This window comes from Phocoena sinus, chromosome 7 (assembly GCF_008692025.1).
Source record: "Phocoena sinus isolate mPhoSin1 chromosome 7, mPhoSin1.pri, whole genome shotgun sequence".
Taxonomy (NCBI): Eukaryota; Metazoa; Chordata; class Mammalia; order Artiodactyla; family Phocoenidae; genus Phocoena; species Phocoena sinus.
In genome coordinates this window covers 7,391,687-7,414,057 of record NC_045769.1, presented here as the reverse complement: position 1 = coordinate 7,414,057, position 22,371 = coordinate 7,391,687, and the positions used below count along the sequence as shown (strand labels likewise).

At 45.6% G+C, this 22,371-nt stretch overlaps 1 protein-coding gene across 5 annotated transcripts in view; it reads left to right on the top strand.

The window, feature by feature from the left end:
- Positions 1-17,215, top strand: part of EIF4E2 (eukaryotic translation initiation factor 4E family member 2) — a 28,403-nt gene extending 11,188 nt beyond the window's left edge. For 2 of the 5 annotated variants that reach the window (XM_032637261.1, XM_032637258.1), the window contains 5 exons: positions 2,531-2,635; positions 4,324-4,476; positions 4,576-4,712; positions 11,465-11,543; positions 16,662-17,215. In XM_032637261.1, coding sequence (XP_032493152.1) covers positions 2,531-2,635; positions 4,324-4,476; positions 4,576-4,712; positions 11,465-11,510 — 441 coding nt within the window. In that variant the 3' untranslated portion in view covers positions 11,511-11,543; positions 16,662-17,215. Of the gene's footprint in view, positions 1-2,530; positions 2,636-4,323; positions 4,477-4,575; positions 4,713-6,443; positions 6,710-11,464; positions 11,544-16,661 lie in introns of those variants that run through there. The other 3 variants (XM_032637260.1, XM_032637257.1, XM_032637259.1) reach the window with 2 other exon arrangements.
- The last annotated feature ends 5,156 nt before the right edge of the window (positions 17,216-22,371 follow it).

The window sequence follows — 22,371 nt, the reverse complement described above, 5'->3', positions numbered from 1 at the left end:
GTAGAATTAAACTTAAAAATATCCATGTAGTCCTTAACATCCCTGAATCCACAGAAATTTTGATGGCTTGCTAGACATTACAGGTTAAATGGCAGCCATTATGTTGGAAACAACTGGTTAAGCGCTCAGAGGATCAGAGCAGAAACTGAACTGGGGAGTAAGTTTTCGTTCAGGAATTTGTTCAGTTATTTTAGCATAATTATAACTATTTCTAGCATTTTTCTTTCCCTCTTAAAAAAGGTATATATGAATTTACCCAACTTGCTCAAGGAGGGTTTTTGTTTCTTTTCTTTGGGCGTATATGCTGAGTTGAACAGTTTGTCATCAGCATCATCTTGGGTTAATGCTTCTTTATGCTCACCAGTGTCATGTAATTCAAGGCATTGGGAAATGCCTCACAACATTAAATTCCTCACAAAGAAATAATTACATCGTAAAACCAATGATGCCAAAGCAGTATTTCCCATTTGTCCTCAATCCTAGTGTTTGACAACATTTAAAAAGTTCTTGAAGTTAAGGTAACTAAGAAAGCCGTGTCTTGAAATGGAAAGAGCATTGGACGTGGGGATCACAAGTGCCATCTGTTCTACTGCTTGACTTTGTGGGCTAGGGCAAGTTCTGAAACCGTTTCCTCAATTATAAAATGAAGAAGGTAGTTGAGATGATTTCTGAGGTCTTTTCTGCACTTCATATTCTGAGTCTAAATGTTTATTTTTTGGTTTCAGTTGGGAGCTCCAAAAATGAAAATTGCCTTAAGAGAAGGAAAAAAGATAAAAGTTTAATACTATTTCTCGATCTGCTTACTATTTCATCTCTCCTATGGTTTGGATATAGGATTCTGGCTATAAGATTATATAGGATGGCTTTAAGATTGCTGGAGACCAAACAGTTAATAAAGCAATGCTCAATTGGAGGATTGGGAATGGTTGGTGTACTTTGTCCCCACCACCCCCTCAAGTCCTGATTCACAATGAGCCATGGTTTCTAGTAGGCATACTTCATTTCTTTGCACTGTGTTAGGGTGGGAAAAGATTATTGCTTATTGTATGCATATGACCACTCACTGTCCCAAATCACTGCGTGTAAGCATGGCAGTGGCTGAGATGAAACACTGCATTGAGGTCCTACAGATGGCATTCATTCCTAATTTCTTTGTAAGACATTTCCCGCGTTCCTGCTCTCTAGAGGAATGGAAGGCACAGCCATTTTACACAGTCTGAGGTCTGTTTCTCCTCAGTTGCTATCCATATCTGGGAGTATGACCTGAGTCTCTGTCTGCTTGGTACCCATTTTCAGCTGCGCATTATAGAGTTTTGCTTCATGTTTAATTTAGAGCCAGCAGTGTCTTGGCAAATACCAACTGTTTCTTCAGACTGTTCCACATTTTCTCTTTCCTCCTAAAGTGTGCACTTCACTGGCCAGTACTTTGTAGCTATTCTCCATGAATTGCAGAGGAATAGGGAAGTAATCTCTCCTATCAGATCACTAGTGAGAGAAACAGAAATGGCATGCTGAATATAAATAAGCATGCATTTTATAGAGAAACATGTCTAATTTTCTAACAGGACTGTGAAGGAGGAGCAGAGAGAAAATTTCTAGCTAAGAAAAGGGACTTAAACCCTAAGTGAGAGGCTAAGTCCTGCTTGGTTTTTGGACCGTCCTGGCCTTAGCAAGGGCACCATGGTATGGAGTAGTGCATGTGGTTGATTCTGTCACTTAATGCTCAGTAACTAAACAAATAAAATGTATTTCATTGTAGCTAATGCTATATTTGACGGTAAACATCTTCGATCAAGAAGTGCAGTTTGGGCTTCCCTGGTGGCGCAGTGGTTGGGAGTCCGCCTGCCGATGCAGGGGACACGGGTTCGTGCCCCGGTCCGGGAGGATCCCACGTGCGCTGGGCCCGTGGGCCTTGGCCGTGAGCCTGCGCGCCTAGAGCCCGTGCTCCGCAGCGGGAGAGGCCACAGCAGTGAGAGGCCCTCGTACCGCAAAAAAAAAAAAAAAAAAAAGTGCAGTTATAAATATAAGTCATGAGCGTGTAATGTACAGCACAATGACTAGTTAACTCACACAGTTAATAATACTGTATTTTTTTTTAAGTGATTTGGTTCTAAAGACATGCATTCAGGCTGAGGTTATGTGGCATTTAATCTCTCTCAAGACTTAAGTGGTTTTAATTGTGTAAAAACAAGGTCCTCTTACACCGTGTGATGATTATCCTGTGATTTCTGCAGGAGAGTATGTATTGACATTGACCACCTAAGGCTCCTAGCTGAGGCTGGCATTTCTCACCTAAAGAGTTTATTTTTATATCAACAATATTACGTTATTCTTTTATCAAAATATACAGTATGCTTTCCTCTAACATGCCTTCCTTCCCACACAGTCCCCCAAATGAAAACCTAACCTCCAGAAATTAGAGCCTCTAGCAGAGTGTCTTCCGTGTTTATGCTCTTCTCTTAAATAAATCTCACATTCATTCAAAGAAGCATAAGAAACATCTTTTCACTCTGCTGTCTTCTCACTGCAGGTGGAGCAGTTCTGGAGGTTTTACAGCCACATGGTACGTCCCGGGGACCTGACAGGCCACAGTGACTTCCATCTCTTCAAAGAAGGAATTAAACCCATGTGGGAGGTGAGGACTGAAAGCCTCAGACTGCTTTTCTGAGCAAGTGTTTTGTTTTGGGGGTTTTTTGTTTGTTTGGTTTGGTTTTTTTTTAATTAAAAAATTTTTTTTTAAAGCCATGTCAAAATTGAAAGTATTTTATAGTTTTCTCGGGACTTCCCTGGCAGTCCAGTGGTTAAGACTGTGCGTTTCCACTGCAGGGGGTGCAGGTTCGATCCCTGGTCGGGCAACAAAGATCCTGCATGCCTTACGGTGCTGCCAAATTTTTAAAAATTTATTTTAATTCTAAAGAAGTATTTTAAAGTCTTCTCTGAAAGCTGCGTCACTATTTGGTCCCTTGGAAATGGGACCTCTAGGAAAGGGCACTGATTCCATTGTTTGTCTGTGTGGATGGTTTTCAAAGATTGTTTTATCATTAAAATGGTATTATAACAACATTAAAGGATTTTTAAAAATTACTCTTCCCGTAGAACTGGTTTTGTGTGTGTGTAATATATTACCATAGGGTACATATGATTAAAGTGAGTAAAAATAAGCTTATGGGCAGCAACTGGAGACCCAGAGCTGAGCTCTATGATCTCTTTGCTGTAACCCATCTTCTCTATTCTGATGCCAGAGTGTTTTTCTAGAAGACAAACGGGATCACCCACACATACCCCAGTTAAAAATCTTATGCAGCTCTCCATCGCACACATGATCTTGCACCTAATTACCTTTCAGGACTTGTCACCCATCATCTCTAAATCCTCCCTTCACTGTAGCTAGACCTTCCTCTTTGCGTCTCTGTCTCACAATCAGAGTTTGCACACTGCCGTGTTCTTCCCAATGCTGGCAGAGCCCTTCACGTGCTTTACCTGGCTAACTCCTGTGTCCCTCAAGACCCAGCTTAAATGGTTTCCTGTTCTTGAGTGTTTCTGTCATGTTCTTTCTGAACTTCCTGTGCGTATCTCTGTTACAGCAGTACTTGTCAAACTGTACTGCTGGAATTAATTTTCTTGTCTATCTTCTTCACTAGACTGGATCTAGGTAGAGACTGTGGCTTCATGTCTGTATTTGGGACATGGTAACTCTTGATAAACTTCTGGCGAATGAAGTAAGGAAATCTGTTTGAAATCTGACATCATTTCATTTTGATGTAGTTCTGAAAAAAGAGGATGATGATGATTATTATCATTTTGGCATATATTATCATTTTGGCTACACCGCAGCTTGCGGGATCTTAGTTACCCCACCAGGGATCAAAACTGGGACCCCGGCAGTGAAAGTGCCAAGCCCTAACCACTGTACCGCCAGGGAATTCCCAAGAGAGGATTATTTTTAAAGGGTCCGTTTGGCCATTTTTTCCTATAGAGTTGAGTAATTGGGAAGCAACAAGACTTCTTAGTGATCAAGGGATCGTTGGCCCTAAAGCAAAAGAGCTGTGAAACCATATTTTTTTTTTTTTTTTTTTTTTTTTTTTTCGCGATATGTGGGCCTCTCACTGCCGTGGCCTCTCCTGCTGCGGAGCACAGGCTCCGGACGCGCAGGCTCAGCGGCCACGGTTCACGGGCCCAGCCACCCCGCGGCATGTGGGATCTTCCCGGACCGGGGCACGAACCCGCGTCCCCTGCATCGGCAGGTGGACTCTCAACTATTGCGCCACTAGGGAAGCCCGTGAAACCATGTTTTAACTTTAAATGCTTTCTCTCTTTTCACAGGATGATGCAAATAAAAATGGTGGCAAGTGGATTATTCGGCTGCGGAAGGGCTTGGCATCCCGTTGCTGGGAGAATCTCATCCTGGCCATGTTGGGGGAACAGTTCATGGTTGGGGAGGAGATCTGTGGGGCTGTGGTCTCTGTCCGGTTTCAGGTAAGCCACCCCACGGGCAGGTCTGCTCCTCATGTTGCCTTTACTCTTCTCACTGCTTCTGATTTGCTTTGATGATTCCTTCTGTCGTTCCTCCTGTAGGAGGACATTATTTCAATATGGAATAAGACTGCCAGCGACCAAGCCACCACAGCCCGCATCCGGGATACGCTTCGGCGAGTGCTTAACCTACCTCCCAACACCATTATGGAGTACAAAACCCACACCGACAGCATCAAGTATGTGTTGTGGGGGCTTGCGGGGGGCGTGTCCCTAAGTCTAGCAAAAGTAGGTCCTTAGTTGGGCCCAGAGGAATGTGGTCATACAGAGACTGACTTCAGGAGAAGGGACAGACCAGTCTTCCCCTAGTGCTTCTGGCCACTTGTAGCAGTTCTTTGCTGGCAAGGTTCCCTGTCCACCTACACCATGGGGTGCTTTTTATGAGAGAGAGCCCTTCCGCAGAATCCCAGTTGCACTGCCTGGGCTTGCTTTATTCACACAGGCTGTCTTGTCTTTCATGCACTAACCACTGTCGTAGAATGAAAGACAAAGTGCTCTTCTTTTTCTTGCTGTTTTTAAGATAATTTCACTGAACAGTAAGGCCCTCCTCCCTGTCTGCCCCTCACTCCACTTTTGCATGTCTTTTTAACCTGTTAGCTTCAGTCTGTTTTCTTTGTCCTGGGAAATCGACTTCGTATCAGGAGTGATGACTCCACTTCCTTGTGTGTAGAGCTGAACTCGTAGAGGAAGCAGAGCAGCGTGTTTGTGGGAGTAGAATGTAAGGGGACCATGGATGCAAAGGGGAAATTAGCTTTGCAGTCCACCTAAGACTCAAGGAAGTGGAGCTGGACGTCCACAAATGAGAATCACTGGCTAGGGTTGCTCCTTCAGTGATTGAATGTCATAAATAAATCCAGGTGATTATGAAAATGTTGTGGGGAGTGGCTGTTAGATTTTTCTCACAACTGGAGGGAGAGCGAGCCAACTAGGAGTCAGGACTTGGAGGTTTAGTTCTCTCCTTTGACTCTAATATCAGTGTGTGCCTTTGAAAAGTCTCTCTGCCACTCTGCTTCAGTTTTCCCATCGGTAAAATGGGGGATAATAACGCTTTACCCAACAGGGTTGTTCGAGGCTGATTTAATCTTTGTAATTGAAGGTCCTCAGATGGAGAATGCTCTTACAGGGCCAAGTATTATTGCTCTCATCGTCATCATTAGTAATAATATCATCATCCTGCTTATTAAAAACATTACTAGTAATGAGCCCAGCCATGGTGTTCAGCAGGCAGACCATTCGGGAATCTTTTTCCCCTGAATTTACAGATCGTATTGTGGGTGGAACTGGCTTAAACTAGCTAAGCGCCAGTTCTTAATTGGGAATGCTGCCATAGGAGGTGGTCTGTGTCACATGGCTGGGTGTGGCTCATTGTAGCCACCAACAGTTATTAGCTAGCCATGACCCTGATTGCTTGCCTCGGCAGTCCCGGGTCAGCATTGTTTTTCTCTAGGCAGATTTTTCCTATTCTTTGTTCTGGAATACAGGTAGTTTCTCCCCTCCAGCCAGACTCAGTCTAGGCTGGAGAGACCCACACCTACCTTTTCTAGGACTCTTACATTCAAGGTTCCCAAATGCTCCCCACCCCCATCCCCCCAGAAGCAACCTTTTCACCTGGATAGGAAAGGGAAAGAGGTATTTTTCAGCTCTCCCCTCTCCACTGTTCTCCCTCTCTAATACCCTGAAGCAGTTCTTCCTGACTTTTGTAGAAACACGTACAAGTCCTTAGAGTCTAGGAGAGCCTTTAGGCTTATTGCCTTAGTCTGCTGCTTGCTGCTTTATCCAGAGGTCTGCCTAGTACTCCAGCCCTGCAGCTACAGGGACCAGAAAGCCCTCCTTGATACCTAGATGCTACGTTTCCCTCGCGTCTCCCTCTCTTTCTCTCCCAATGTGCCAACATTTTGCACTTTCACTAGAATGCCAGGCAGGCTGGGCCCCCAAAGGCTCCTTTTTCAAAACCTCTGGAAGCCGCGGTTGAATGTGCCATGACCCTCTCCCTCTCTGGATGGCACCATCATTGAAGCTGGCATCATCGGAGTCTCTTGTTCTGTTGGCGTGCTACCTGGAAGACCCTTCTGTCCCGGACAAGAGGAATCGGAAGAGCATTTTATGTTTTAAGAACAGGCTGACACGCAGCAGCTACAACAACAGCTGAGATCACTTAATAAATGGTGCTAAACTAGCTTGTCTCATGCTCTCGCTCTTTATGGTGCATCAAAGAAGTGGCCTTTCAGACTGACTGTCACCATATTAAGGAATGGCACAGACTTCTCCGTGGAGGGCCATCCGGGGAACGCAGCCTCATTTCCATAAGCCCATTGTATAACGTCACATGGTATTTTGTTCCAGTTCTGCTGAGGTCCGACATAATGAGGTGATATCTAGCTCTCAAAATGAGGCCCCATTTTTTTGGTATTTGAATTTTAGTTTCCATCTAGTCATGCCGATGACCAGAACAGAGTGATTTCTGACTTAGAATTCAGCTTGAAAGTCCGTACGGTTGGAAAGGGGGATCCTTGGCCTTTGCTTTGCTGACTTTGTTTGTCTTACTTCAAAGAAATCTCTTGCTTGGAGGTAAAGCCCTGCTTCCGTCTGTGTGCGGCTGTACGTATAGAGCTTCCTTGCTTTGTGTTAATGGGGTTTTCTCACTGTGCTAAAGCAGCCCAAGCCACAAGCTCTTTGCCAGCCTTCTCCCTTCTGCTCTCCCCTTAGAGCCAGATCATCTTCCTCTTTGAGCTCGCCCTGCTTGCACGGTCTCAAGGTTCTAGCCCTTCCCTTCCTCCCAGTCCCCAGGGTTGTTGTGCATCAGGACCTGGTGTGGGGAGATGTCTTTGTCCTGCTTGAGTGTGCTCCTTAGGGCATCTGACCATACATAGCACATACCAGCCCCTCATGTGCTTTGTGGCTTGGCGTGTATGTGCTACAGCTCGGCCTTCAGGCCCCTAACCTGCATGTAGAATTTCAGCAAGCCTTACGTTACTTTAGGCTTTCTGAGGAGCTACCACCAAAACCAGAAATGAAACACTTGCCCGCACTAGGCCAGGTTGCCTGATCGCGCCTGTGAAGGTGGCTGTGGGCGTAACGTGGAGTTTGCCAGAGTGGCTGTGCGCTTCCATTATGGCAGCAGCGCCCTGAGCTATACCATCCTCACTGACCATCGGGCTCCACGTGGCCTGGGATCCCACAGAACACACACTGGGACTAAAGCGCCCTGGGCTCAGCATCCTGGAGGTGTTCGTGTCGTTGCTTTTTTCTATTAACGTACCCCAAATTGGTTGAAGGACCTAGAAGATGGAGATTTGTTGATGTATGGAAATGCCTATTCTCTCTGTTTTCAGTGTTTGTCCAAGAATTACCTTCTATGGCCCTTTCCCTCTTGCCTTCCACTATAATGTTACATGTATTGACCTTAATTTCAGCTAATGTAACTGGTCCAGGGGATGAGCTTGATGTCACCTTCCAAAGTAAGAGTTGATGAGAAAGCACCAAACTGACCGTGAGACCCCTGTGATCCTTGCCACATCTGAGCAGAAACCGGAACTGTTCTGCTTTGTTCTGCTCCTTGTGGCTCTCCCACAGGTGTGGCTCTGTTTGAGCCAAGGAACTGGAGCTGCTTGGACTTGAGAATTCCAGGGAAATGAGGAAGAAAGAGCCGCAGTTCTCTCCCAGCTACTCGGGAGATTAGGGCTCCTGGAAATGGTGAGGGGAATGTTTTTAGGGGTGGCTTAGATTTCTCAGTCAAGCGTACCTCCACCTTGCTCTGTTTCAGTCCAGTCTCCAGTGTCCTTTTTCAACTATCTGGTTTTCCCAGGCTTCCCCTGATCACTGCTTGTGGCCTTTTCCTGCTGCACTCCCGAGAGGCTGATGCTGCGCACGGGGCGTGACGAGCTGCTTTGCTGCAGAGGGGATGCTGCCTGCTGCCTCGTACCCTTGCTTATTGCCAACAGTTAGCCCCTTAAGGGTGCGTGGGTCCCACTGTGGAACTGGTTCAATTGAGTGTTAGCTCAGGGGTGTGGCTCTTTCTAATGAGGCCAGTCATAGCTGAGATTTCAGAGATTTGGGTCCTTGCAGGCATCAAGTGATTCACTGTATCTGCCACTTTGAGGACAATCTCATAACACAACCAGACTGGCAGCCCAGAAGCACGGGACCACAGGATAAGACTTGGGGCACAGAGCCATATAGAGCAGCAGTGCCTCTTGTGAGGAAATGCCTCTTTGGAGTAGTCTCTTGAGTCCCTTCGTGCCTCTGGCCTGGAATGGGAGAGGGAAGACAGGGCCAGCTGCACTCAGTGGGCCACAGTGTTGGGAAGACTGACCAGGCCCCTCTGCAGAGAGAGCTGAGGGTAGGTGACTTCTCTTTATTCATTTATTCTAGAGGAGAAATGGGTCGAATCACGGGGACTTCACCACATCTAGATTTCATTGTATTTAAACATTGAACTTCGTAGGCAAGAACCAACCATCCCTTCTCTTGCCATGGCTAAATCATAGCCAGGTGGCACTGGGTCATACCAGCATAATTGCTGGACTTTGCATTTGTGAAATGTTCCCCCACGCTGATGTTCAAGGTAAAGCCCAGACTAGCAGGAAGCCAAGTTCGTCCATGAGTATGAGGGCCAGCTGAGTGCAAGGCTGTGAACTGAGATTTGGGCCAGAGTAGGGGCAAGTACAGAGTTACACAGAAATGAGATCTCTGCTCTCAGAGTTTGCTTTCTGGTAAGTGAGCTGGCAAAAGGTGGTCTTTAAAGGACTCATTGTTATCCTGTCATTTGAATGTGTTTAGAATGCCCTGTAGGCTATATTAATCTCACGGTAATTTAAAAAAGAATATTTTTTTAAGAAACTCAATTTACATGACAGTTTTAACATTTAACTTGTTCTTTCTTTACCTTTAAAAGAAACAAGTTTTAATATTACTAATATGCCTGGGATGCCAGATGGAAAATAGCTAGAACATTCGCACCTAGTTTTAGGCGTTTGATTTGCCTCTTAGTCAAGCATTGGCCTGTGAGAACCAGCGATTGTACCAGTGACTATGACCAGCTATTTTATCTCCACTGAATCCATATGAGGAAACTTCTTTGCCCACATTCTTCATGTTGAAGTTTTTACATATGAAGAAAATACTGCTGAAGAAAATGGGAGGGCAGTTTAATACTAAACTGGATTAGAGGGGACTATGACATCCATATTTCTGAAGGTTCTTGACACAGAACTTCTGTTTGGACTAGTGTAGGGCTTTCTGGAAACAAAAGGATAAATGAGGTGAAGCTTCAACACAACCATGTAATTTCTTGTTGACACCTAAATTGCTTAAATAGAATTTAAATCTCACCTTTAGAGCAAGAGAGGGTCGTTGCCCAAGCGTCAGAGTTTGCTTTCTCCTTATCTCCATTTGTGAAGAGTGAAATGACCTACTGACATCACTCGTGGACTCTCAAAGTTCATCACGTTACCATCTCTCCAGAAGGAGCTGTGAAGCAGATGTCTTTCTGTGGAAACTGAGTTTGTGAATTGATAAAGACTGGCATGCTTATTGGGTGCTCTTCCATTTTCCTTCAGTTAACATACCTGTATCAGTATTTTGGCAATACTCTCTCTGAAGAAACCATTAACTGCAGATCAGTCTCTTATTCCGAGAGATAGATACATCATTAACTTATAAATGCTGCTGTTTGCAAGATACTAATATTAGTATTAATACTAAATACTAATGAAACTGGTGTGAATATTGCCTGGAAGAATGAATTTGTTGTGCCAGGTCTCTGTATTTAATCCCTTCCTATTTAAAAAAAGAAAAGCTATCTGTAGGAGACCTACTGATAAAACATATTTTAGTGGTCATAATATTAAACCTGCAGTGAGCTAATAATTTAGCACATTAAACCCTATATGTTGTCACCATGGGTATATCACCCCTTTAAACAAGAATGGAGTAATTGACAGTAAGGAGTTTTAGATTTAAAGGCACCAAATTACCCATTTTATATATAATTCCCAGGGAAGTGACCTGACACTTTGTCCCTAAGTGGCTGAAAAATGGTTAAGGCAAACAGGAAGGACATAAGCTCCTCTCAGAAAACTTGAGGTGCGTTAGGGCTTCCAGATACACAGGGGATCTAGCTTTCTCCTGGTTTTTGGCCAGCAGTCACCAAGGCCCTGGTCTTTGTGGAGCATCATTCCAAGAGACTCTACCCTCAGTCACATTTCTTATCCCTTTCTGACTCCAATTTCTAAATTAAGTTAATAAGCATTAAAGTTGTGTTGAGCATTGGCCCTTGGAAATTTTGAGCTGCTGTGACATAATACAACTTAATTTTAAGATAATAGTTACTTGGGTATTATCAGAAACATGTAACCTGATAAGAATTTGGGTCTGAGTTTAGAAGGGTCAGAAGGTTGGAAATACGAAAGCAGATAAAGTGGTGTAATTTCCTCATTGCGTCTTTGGACATTGTGATGCTGTTGGGTACCTGCCTTTACCGTCAGGGTGAGGCCTGATGAAGAAAGATCGTTTCTGCCACCTGTCCTCACGTCCCCAAGGCAGAAAGCACGGCTGCCCTTCGCCTCAGTGAATTGGAGGTGTCTCCCATGGTGGGTGAGCTTAGCTCTGACCTCACTGGTCTCCCCTGTAGACTTGTTGAAGGAGTGGCTAGAAGAACGTGCAAATCCTCTAGGGAGTAGTGAGGGCCAGACTTAGCCAGGAGACGAGCCAGGAGGAGTGCCAGCTGCCCCTGAAAGGTGCCGGCCACCCCGCTAAGCTGAGAGGAAAGTCTAGGAGGGGAACCTCACTGCTGTGCTTCCAGGTATCGGTGGGCTCCACTTGACCTTGAGGGTACCTGAAATGGGGTGTGGGTTTATCTTGTCTGTTCTCTCTTTGTTAAAAAGCCTTTGATCTGAATGTACTATTGTGTTTTTTGTCTCTGGTTTGCCAGGGCCTGGGAGGAGTTTCATGGCCTGGTGAACAGCAGCGGCCGCTGATCGGACGCTCCCCCTCTGTCTCTCACACTCAGGGTAGGGCCTTGTCTACCTTCTCTGTAACCTTGTGACATACCTCTCAACCGTAGGACCCTCTTCCCAAGGGGATGCCCTCTCCCCACTTGTCCCCAGGCTTGCCTCTGCCAGCATTGAGCCTGCTTCAGCCCCTCCTCATGGACTGATGCCACAGTCTCAGAGGAAACCGCTGAGTCCAAAGCCACTGACTTATCCTGCCTGGGTCACATGTCTCCTGGTGAAGCCCTGGGCAGGTCGATGAGCCTCGCTACGCTTCTGTTTTCTGATTTGGAAAATGAGTTTCCACGGACTGACATGTCTCTGGTGTCTTTGGATGCCAACATTCCATGATTAGAAATGGCCCAGAGATCCATTTTCTTTTGCCCGGACATGGCCATTTTTAAGCCGTCTGACAGTGTCCTGTGACTAATAGGACAGTTCCACAGGCCACAGTATGGGTTAGGTGAGAGGTATGTCTCGTTTGCTGGTGGTATTTGTCAGTTGTGAGGAAACAAGTCATGGAACTTCTGAGTTTCAGCGGTTAAAGTGAACTGGGGGTAGATGTCAGGGCTATGTAGGAGGCACGGTTCCAGGTTGTATTGTGGCTAGACCACCACGTGTTTGCTGGCAGAGAGAGACCCTGGGATATCGAAGTCTGGGTCAACTGAAGCATTCACTTTAAGAATATTTGTATTTCAGTTAAGGGAGTTCCAAGTCCATGTCTGTATCTTTAGCAGAAGGAGTTGAATTGGGTAAATTTATTCTGGATGAGAGGAATGGATAAAAGGATGGTATCTCCACGTGCCCGACCCGAGAGCACATTCCTGGACAGTAACTGTCCCCACCCCAAACCCATCCCTAAGAAATGGAGAATTTCTAAAACGGAAAAGAACATGTCAGCTGTAGTAGCTGCTTCAGAACTCCCCTCTCCCGGGAAGGAAGGGAGGCTTTTTCAGGAAAAGGAGACCTACATTCCTCAAATGGGCTAAAGAGATGGCATGACACTGTGAGGGACAGAAGCGGGTGGCCAGGGGTCTGAGTAATAAACAATCCCAGAATTCCTATACACTCATGCCACTCATATCTGTTTTTTCAATAGTTTAATTCCTTTATTATAAATTCAGCTTCTAGATGATAACATTAGATTTTCAAAATTGCAATTTAAAGAGTTTCTCTGGATAGTCAATATAGAATTCTGAGATGGATGAAAACCATGTATCAGCTCTAATGCTGATACATTGATGTGTAGGCTGGAAAGCAGCAGATACTCAAACCAGTTACATTCCCAGAGGCCTCTGGTGCTCTAGTGGGCGTGTTGTAACAGCGCCACCATAGTTACTTCTAAGGTTCCTTTTCTTCTGCTTTTAATGTCCCTGAAATTGCATGCTTACAGTGAATGTGATAAGAAGGGTTTTTGTCGTAGTTTAATTGGCAGCATTTACCTCTTGATGGTGGTGCCTTTAAAATTCAACAGCATCTTAGGTTCCATAAAAAAAAAGCTTTAAAATGAAACTGGAATAGACAGAATGGAAGACGTAAAATCATTCCCTCTCCCCTCAGCTAACTCTAAACTCCCCAGGAAAAGATCTTTGAATTGCTTTGAAAAGTCACCATACAGTTGCGTAAGTTGCATAATTGCTGTTTTGTAGTCTCTTTGTTCTTTTTGTTGCCCCCCCCCGCCCAATATCTTTTTTATAGGGCAGATTGAAGGGAGCATTCATGGGTTAGGTGTTCTCCTTGAAGCACAGACTTGGGAGAATGAGAGGAGTATTAGAGTCTAAACAAAAAAACCCAACTCACTTCATTGTCCTAACAGACTTGAGAAAGACTTCATATTTCACCTTTATTGATTTAACCTTGTAAGTGGTAAAAGGGGTGTTCCAAGGAGATGCGCATACCCAGCTTGTGGTGGTTTGAGCTGCCGTTTTAGAGGCCCCAAACTTTAGCCTTCTTGTCCTCCCTCCCTCTGCTCCCTTCCAAGTAGATCACTATCTATGAAGAAATTAAAAACTGCTATTTAAATAATTCTTGAACCACAAATACTTTTCCTCAATTTATCTGATGTTTTGTGACGTTACATGTGGCTGCTAATATTTTAGGAGTATGTCATTTGACCTCTATTACCATTACAAATAAACGTTGCCCTTTTAACCATGGCTTCAGTAGAAGTCCCAGTTAGCTGCTGGTTTGGGGCGGTTATGGGGTGGGATAGATTCTGGGTCCCTGCATGTCTAGGCTGACATGCACAGAAGCAGTGATCTCTCTTGATGGAGAATGAACTTGGTGTGGTCACTCGGTAGAGATGAGAGATTGAAGTTTGCCCTAGTAAACCTAGGGGGTTTGCAATTTTGTTTGCTTTGCAGGGAGGGAGAGAGGAGGAAGCCAGAGCTGGCCTGGGCCGGACAGCTGGATAGCCAGAGAATGATTCCCTGAAGACCGTGATGTAAAGATGTTGTCATTTCCTTCTAAACGATCTGTTATATCATTGAAAACCATTGAATAAACCCAAACCCAAAAATCTTCCCAATAGTCTGCACATTGCTAGGCGCTTGGAGGGTCTAGCTTTCCAGAGCTCAGTCTAGATTGTCTAAATTTTAGTTTGCTTTTAAAAGAAGAGAAGCCCATCTTTTAAAAAGAAAAAAAAAAGAAAGAAAAATTGCTTGTGGCCTCTGCCACTTCCTGTCTACCTTCTCTCTTTCTCCTAATCTCTCTGTGCCCTGCAGCCTGGGGTGAGGGACATAACTGAGGATTAGTTCCCAGCTGGTTTGAGGTGAACACATTCCTCAGGCTAAATTTGGCACCAAGCTCTTCTCAACCCACTTTTTTTTTTTAGAAAGGCTGGACATGAGCCGCCAGCTGCCACCCGCCTGCTTCAGCCTGTCATTGTCAGGAGCCTGTTGCCCACCCTCATTGCTCTTTGTTTTTCTTTATATCAGACTCTTTTTGGAAAAACTCAGCTGGATTCTCCTGGCTCTGTTACTCTGTCCCTCCCCATTTCCATTTTACAAATAAACCTCAGAATGATTCTGACTTCTTAGAGATTTCTGACTATGAAGAGATCTGTGGCAACAGAATTAGAATCAATATTACGTATCTTAGTGGGAAGGTGCTGTAGAGCCCTTCAGCTTACCTGCCACCGGGAGGGTTTGTTCTGGCCCAGCCCCAGCACAGTGCAGGAGTTCTCCAGAACGTAGGTGGCCTGTGTACGGTGATGATTAATCCTAAAGATTCTCTTCTTTACATCACTAAACAGCAGAAAGGGCTGAGTCCAGATATTTGCCTGCCATCTCTCTTACTCCAGATAAGACAGATAATTCTCCCACAGTCAGAAGATTCTCTGACTCTACCTTCCCGCACCCCTGTCTTTCTAGTCTCCCTGCTGGTTGACTTTTGTGATCCAGTTGATCTGTGGGGACAGAGATGGCATCAAAGGGGAAGAAGGAAGCAGCAAATCCTTCTTCCTAACCACTTCTTTGTTATTAGAGGTGTCCTCCGTTGTGCAGACTCTGTCACAGCACAGCGTCCCTAAGGGGACTCAAATAGCACACCTCAGTTACGCCTGCTTTTCTGTGTCTTATGATCAGATGCACTCTTATTCTTTGCTAGCTTCTTGCGGCCCCTCAGTGGGGTCTGCCCTTTTGAAAGGCCCTTTAAAAAGATGATCACCCCACTAAGTTCTCTTTGTGTTGGGTCTTCAACTCCTTAGATGGAAATCATTGAAATTCTCAACAGCATCGATCATTGAGCTGCGTGGTCATGCATGTCAGTTACAAAAATACCAGTGGGCTTTTGAGATAACATCAGTTTCTTCCCAGCCAGAGTTCCCCCACGCCAGCTCCATCCAGTTTCCCTCTCAGTGTGCTTGCCTGCGGTTATTCTCTGTGTAGTGAGGGCTGTGAGTTACTGTCAGCCTGCCACCATCGTGGAGGAGAATCTGTTAGCCAGCAGCAGGAGAAAACTGCTGTTTGGCTGGGCTGAGCATATTCCTTCGTCAGTATTAATTCATTCTGGACCAATTGCCAGATACCCAATCAATTGTAGCAATTTTAAGACAGGTCAGTTAAAACCAAAGCTTCTAGAATGTTCCATTAAAATTAAATGGAAGAAATCATTCCAAAATCAGGTTAATGAGAATTTCTGTCTCAAAATTTCAGACAAATTTAAGTCTGAAGCACTGGGCCAGAGCAGTAGATGCAGTGACCTTTAAAGCCCCTTCCAACCCTGAGATTTGGGGATTAAAATGGCGATGCGAACTGCTAAGGTGTTGTTGGATTTCTAGGCTGGAACAGGAGAGGTACTAGTGGGTGGCCAAACCTGTCTGCATCCAGTAGGAGGCAACTAAGAAGACATCACAAGATCTGTTACACACACACACACGCACGCACACGTGCTAAGTTTCTAAAGTAAAGTGTACTCAGGTTTCACCTCTTAGAATATCCTTTCATAAGCAGCTATAAGTTTTGAACCAAGGGATTTTTGGTTGGTTGGTTGATTTTTTTGAATATGTAATACAATCTGTCATCCAATTTTTTTAAAAAAATGCATGTGCGTGAGTGTGTGTTTGTGTGTAAGAGAGAAAGAGGTTTCTGTCCCACTCTTTCTCCATCTGCCCAGCTTCCAGTGTCCCCTCCCCTGCCACCACACCGCCCCAGGTAACAGCGTTTTCTTAGGTATGACTTCCTTGAGGCAGATATGAGCCTTATTTCCTCACTCACACAGGAGGCAGCCTATCAAGTCCACACACTGTTCTGCACCTCAACGTTTTCAGTCTCTCTTGGCGATCTTTCTGTATTAGTAGAGTTTCTTCTCCTTTCATTTTTTTTAAGCTGCACAGTACCCCTTTAATATTTAGTCCCCTATTAATTTTTAGTCCCCTGTTCACACGCGTTTGGGTTGTTTCTGACCTCTTGTAATTGCAACCAGTTGAGTCCAAGTGACTGAAGGGACTCGGGAGGCAGGTTGCTGTGTTGGCATTAGATGAGCAAGGAAGGAAGGTCCTGGGGTGTCAGGAGGGCCCGAGAGCTGCCGAGGCCAGGTTTCCCCGTGTGTGTGTGTGTGTGTGTGTGTGTGTGTGTGTGTGTTGCCTAGAGATGACCTGTGTATTGAATGCTCTCTTTTCTCCCATTTTTTTTCTTTCAGGGACAATTCAAGCTTTCGAAATACAAAAATCACATTGTGAAAGTACACAAGCTGGCAATAATCCTTTTCTGTATGTGTGTGTGTGTCCGAAACGGATGGGAGGTCTCCGGCTGGCCCTTCCATCTGCTCACTGAGGGGACGTCCCTGAGCCTCGTGCTCCCCTTTTGCACTCATTCCTGGAGGACGGATTCCGCTAGACACCCTCCAGCATCGCTGACTTTATAAAGCGGAAAAAATGGAAAACGTGACTTTGTAATAGACAAACTTTTTTTTTAATGGGGTTCTGTTGGGGGAGTTCAGCCTTTCCTTTTTCTGTGTGCTGTCCAGATGCCTCCCGGGCACCCTGTCGTGCTCTCCTCTGCTGTACAAAGGGCGTCGTGACCACGTGTACAAGCCAGAGCTGTCAACTGAGCGTGATCAGTATTATGAATGTCTGTGCATCCAGGAAAAGCTTTTTGTTGGAGAGTCCCGGAATAGCTATAAATGCTGTCTTCTAGATCTGCCATTAAATTATTGGGACGTTTTGTTTATTTCACGCCCCTCTTCCCCCAAGCCCACCACTTTCGGAAAATGTGTTACTGATTTTGTATTGTCTCCTGCCTTATGCCCTCCAGTCTTCCCTCCTGTGGGACTCTTTCCTTTTAGGCACTGCTGCACTTAGAAGTTTAATCCAGTGGGCTACACTGGTTTCACTGAGGCGACTTAGAAGGTATGACTTCATAAATTAAACCAGAGCAGAATCCAGTTTAATGAGGAGCTAGGTTATAATAGAGCTTCCAAGTACAGGATTAGGAGCTGAGGGCAGTTTCTGAAACCGTTTTCCTGCATATGAGCAGGGCCTGTGTGTCCAGCCTGTTTCTGTGGGTTCTTGCATGCCTCTGATTGAAGAAGGGAAGCAAAAGCTGGCCGTTGCCAGGTGTTAACACAATATGGTGAATTCTATGATCTGGAAACTGGGACACCTGAAGAAAAGTTGACCATGATGGATGGCTTTCTTTGCATGGCTATACCTGTCTGCAGTGGTTGGAGAAACCTACTTTCAGTCCTCATCACCTGGTGTACGTGTTAGCAGATGCGTGCTGATCCAGGATGCCCGGACAGAATCTGAAAATGACCAGGCACACATCAGAGAAGCTGGGTGATCTGACTCCAGAAGGACTGAAATCAGAGAGGTCAAAGAGCACCTAGGGTTGAAATAAGTACCGAGGACCAGTCCTACGGCAGCCTCCAAGGAGCACTGGCTTACTTGGCTCTTGTGAGCAGAGATCGCAGTACCTTAAATTAAGGCCTCTCCTAAAACCTATCCTTGCAGGCCAGGGGGCCTTAGCCACCTGGTCTCAGAGAAATCATATGAGAGTAACAGGCATTTCCTTATTGTATTTATATTACTGTCTTCCTACTTTCCAACTCCTGAACACCCTGGAATTACCACTGTCTTGGGATGTTTTTTCCTGAAAGAACAGGGGAGTGTAGAGCCAAAAGGGAGGTGCTTCCATTACAGGTGAAGTTAGATAAGATCTAGCAGTGACTTAAACTCCAGGAATATGAAGAATAAATTCTAGTGCCCGGACAGTTGTGAAGGGCTCAGACAAATATAGGAGCAACATTGGCTACAATGGGGAGCAAAGGCGGCCTTCTGAGTTTAGACCCAGAGAGGTCTTCACTTTGGCCTAAACTCAGATTTGCCATAAAAATTCCAAAGAGAGCAGATGTTTGGATTTGCCCTCCTTTGGGCATCTGCCTGACTATTATTAGTGTGTGAGTGTGGGTGCATATGTGTATAACGTGCTCGTGAGTGAGGGTTTCGTCAGGCCAAGTGCTATGGTGTATTGTCCATATTTGTGTTTACTTTTTTTTTTTTGATCTCATTTGTTCAGATGTTTTAATCTCTTGTGTTTCCTAGAGCTGCACATGCCTCCCCCACCAACCTTTTCTTTGCAGTATTCAAAAGTTATTTTTTTCCCATCAAACACATACTGGCTAGAATAAGAGTTATTTCTGCTAGGCAGCATCTTACCCCTAGAGCTCTCCAGATCTGCCTAACAGCTTTAAATCGGGGATTGAAGAGTCAGTTTTTCCAAACCACCTGTTTTCCACGTTAGCTTGTGAGGTCTTTTCAATTCTTTTTGACTCCATGCGCCTCTGCTACACTGAGATAGGACACGGTTACGGTATCACCAGTTGTAAAGACGAAGGGGAAAAGGTGCACCAGAGCCAACCTAGCAGACGTATCAGGTTGCTGCTGGGAGGTGGGGCGTCACTGTCCCCTTTGCACAGGCAGGCTGTTTCCAGGACCCCTCAGAAACTGGTCCCCACTCCTCTCCAGGGCTCTTCTCATCTTATCCCTCTATTCACATGTGTGTGTGTTTCCCTGTGATGTTGGCAGTGGCAATAATTTCCCACCCAGAGAGAAGCTTGTGGTCCACAATACTCCAAGAATGAATTTCCAGGTATTAGCCATGGAGGTGCAGAAGCTGTGACGGGAGTGAGTCAGTGCTGCGCTTTCAGAGCAGTTGTGTACTGCAGTAATAAATGGAGAACATCAAGAACCTGGTTGTGGACTCTTGAATGCAATGGAAATGGGGACACGGGTAGTTTGTTACTACTGCTTCTGCCCTTTGGTGCGTGGGTCTTCATTTTAAACGCGTTCCAGAACAAAAGAATGTGGGATAGTCCGGACGCTGCGGTATCATTGACGTAAGTGTATCATAAAACTGTCCTCTAATTGACATTAACCGTTGCCATAGCAATTTACATTTTCAATATCAAAATAGTTGTTAATTCTAATTCTTCTAAATTTGGGATGAGGAATATTGGAGTGGAAGGGGGTTCAAAGGAAGGTTTAGATTTGGAAGTAAGAAATCACCCCAGGCCTTAGCTTGGAATGTTTTATTTAGCCCAAAAATGGACATGTGGGGCATTCCAATGACCAGTGCCCATGTGAAACACCACGGGAGAATGAAACTTAATGCAGAGCCTCAGTGACTGTTGATGGAAGATTTAAAACTGTAGTTTTGAGACTTCATTTCAATATGTAGAAATTTCCTTTCCATGTATATCAGTCACAGTCCAAGTGGAGACAGAAACCATGCGAGTTATTTTAACAATATGGTAGAATTGTTGGCTCAGTCGTTAAAAAGGCCTAAAGGAGACACTAAAAAACCAAGGCAGTAGCGACTCCAGGAGGAGGTGCCTCTGAGGATGGAAGCGGCTCACCTGGTGCTGGTGTCTGAGGGCGGAAGGAAGCTGGTCTGAGCTTGTTGGGAGCGGCAGCTGGATTCAGCTGTGGGAACACGCTGCTGTTGCAGAGCTCCACGAGGCTGGAGCTCGTCCCTTTTCCTTCCTCCAGTGCTGAAGTGCACCCTGTTGGGGGAATCCAATGGTCTGCCCGCTGGCAAAGTAGAATTGTGTCCAGTTCTATGCCCAGTATCACAAAAACAGTTAAAAACAGTGAGTGTGAAACTGAGAGGTAAGGGCTTAATCATTGGTCCAGTCCGCCCCTTTAGCCGCTCAGCATCCATACATACCCTTCTACACATATTTGGACTTCAGTAGTATTACAAAAGCAACTCGGTTTCTGCCCAACTTACAACTAACTAATTGTAAGACGGTCTTAGCTGCTCCCCAAACCGGAAACGTAAAGCTCAGCAGTGAGCGTGGGTCTCTGGGCTACGCTGATTCCTCCAGTTCAGTCACAAGCTCATCCGAATAGAACCTAGAACAATGAAACTAAAGGGGGAAAACTTGCATGAAATAACGAGGAAAGAGGAAACTTATGTGTGTGTTTACACATAGCAAGCCAGACTAGGTAGAGTGTGTAACTATCTAGAGGCTGGAGCCGATACTTAGTTACAACTTCCTTTTCCACTGTGGAGTCTGTTTCCTTCGCTCTCAGCGAGGATCTCAGCTGGTCAGGATTCTTGATTTGGTATGGTTGATCCAAACCTTTATTCCTGAAAGATCTGAGTTAATCATCCAGCCTTTATTTACTACAGTTTTCCATTCATTCTTACTATTTCTAAAAGAGGCCCTAGAGGCCTCTCTGGCTTCCGGCCAGTCCTCCCTACCCCTCCTGTGTAGCAGCGCCCAGGTTTCCCCTTGAGGACGCTCCCCACGCAGTAGAATGATCCCCTTATTCGCTTGTTGGTTCAGTGTCCTGAACAGCCCAAAATAGCCAGGTGAGCGGCAACCTGCAGTCCAATGGAGCCATTTCTGTGTCCCCTGGTAGGCTCAGACCTCCTTGTTGAGGGGACTGGTGAGAGGAACCCCTCCCACCTCTATTCCTTGATCCCTGGGCACATGGATTCTGGTTATGGGAGAGACTCGTGCAAGCATATACCGCAACCTCTAAGACACCTCTGTCCTTTCAGGACAGATGGCGCCGTAACTGAGTCTTCAACGGGCCATTCCAAATCTGTTTACCCAGCTGCTTCTGCCACTGGGTCGTGAAGGATGTAAAGGTAGTGAAGGAGGTAAAACCTGTGGATCATAGGGTCACAAGTCCACTGCCTCACTTCATTTGCTGTGAAATGAGTTTCTCGATTAAAAGTAACATGTGGAATAGCATGCTGGTGAATAAGGCATTCCATTAGTCCACAGATGGTCACGATGGGAAAAGCATTATGGGCAAGGAATGCAAATCCACAACCCGAGTATGCATCGACTTTCATGGTTTGCCAAAGGGCAATGGAACGAATCCAGCCCTGTTTATTTTCTTTGAGCTTTGGCCACCTGGATTTCCCAAATTTTGGTATTTCTCATCTCATATCTCTGCACATGGGGTCCACTTTCCCTTGGCTACAGTCCTGTTTGGTGTTAAGTGTCACATCCCCCCGAGCTTAGTTCCATGTGACCGTTACACTGAGCTCACCTCCAAGATCATTTTGACTCAAGCTCAAGTATCTTGGACACATAACCCATCTCCGTTCCAACAATTCATAGAAGTACAGCTAGCTGCTGTGTCAGCTCCAAGAGAACAGAGCCCACAGGAGGCTTCTGCTGTCCTCAGAATATTCATCCAACAAACACTCACCTCCTGGGGCGGGGGTGGGGGGCAGTGGTTGGGCAGTGTTGCGGCTATGGTGATAGATGAATAGGCAGTCTGGGGCTGTACCCTTGAGGAGCTCAGGCTGGAGGGGAGGAGCTCAGGCTGGAGGGGAGAAGCTCCAGAACACAGCAAGTGAGGTGTGCAGAGTGTGGTGGGAGAACTGAATGGAGCTCTAGCGTCCTGTGGGGCCAGGGAGGAAGGAAGGCCTCCCGGAGGATCTGCGGTTCAAATGAAGTCAGTGTGAGCCCAGTCCAGTGGGGTTGGTAACCTTCATGCACCCAGACTTTGAAAATGCAGACGTGAGACGACCGGTGGGCTTTATGCTGGAGGTGTTCCCTCTGGGTGAGATTGGTATCACATGTAGAAAATTGTACCAGTTATTAAACGCTCTCAGTGCCAGGCGCTGTGGTAGCTTTATGTGTATAGTTAACTTAGTCTCACAGCAGCCTTCTGGGTAGGTTATTATGGTCCCCATTTTACAGATGAAGAAACAGGCAGAAAGACAGTAAGCAACTTGCAGAAAGTCACGCATGTCATGCAAGGGCAGAGATGGGGTTTGACCTTGGGTCAGTTGAGTCCCGAGCTCCTAAACCTTCTAGGGCAGGGGAGGGAGGGCTCGCCCAGTCTGCAGTTACTTGGATGGATAAGAATGACGGTCTCCAG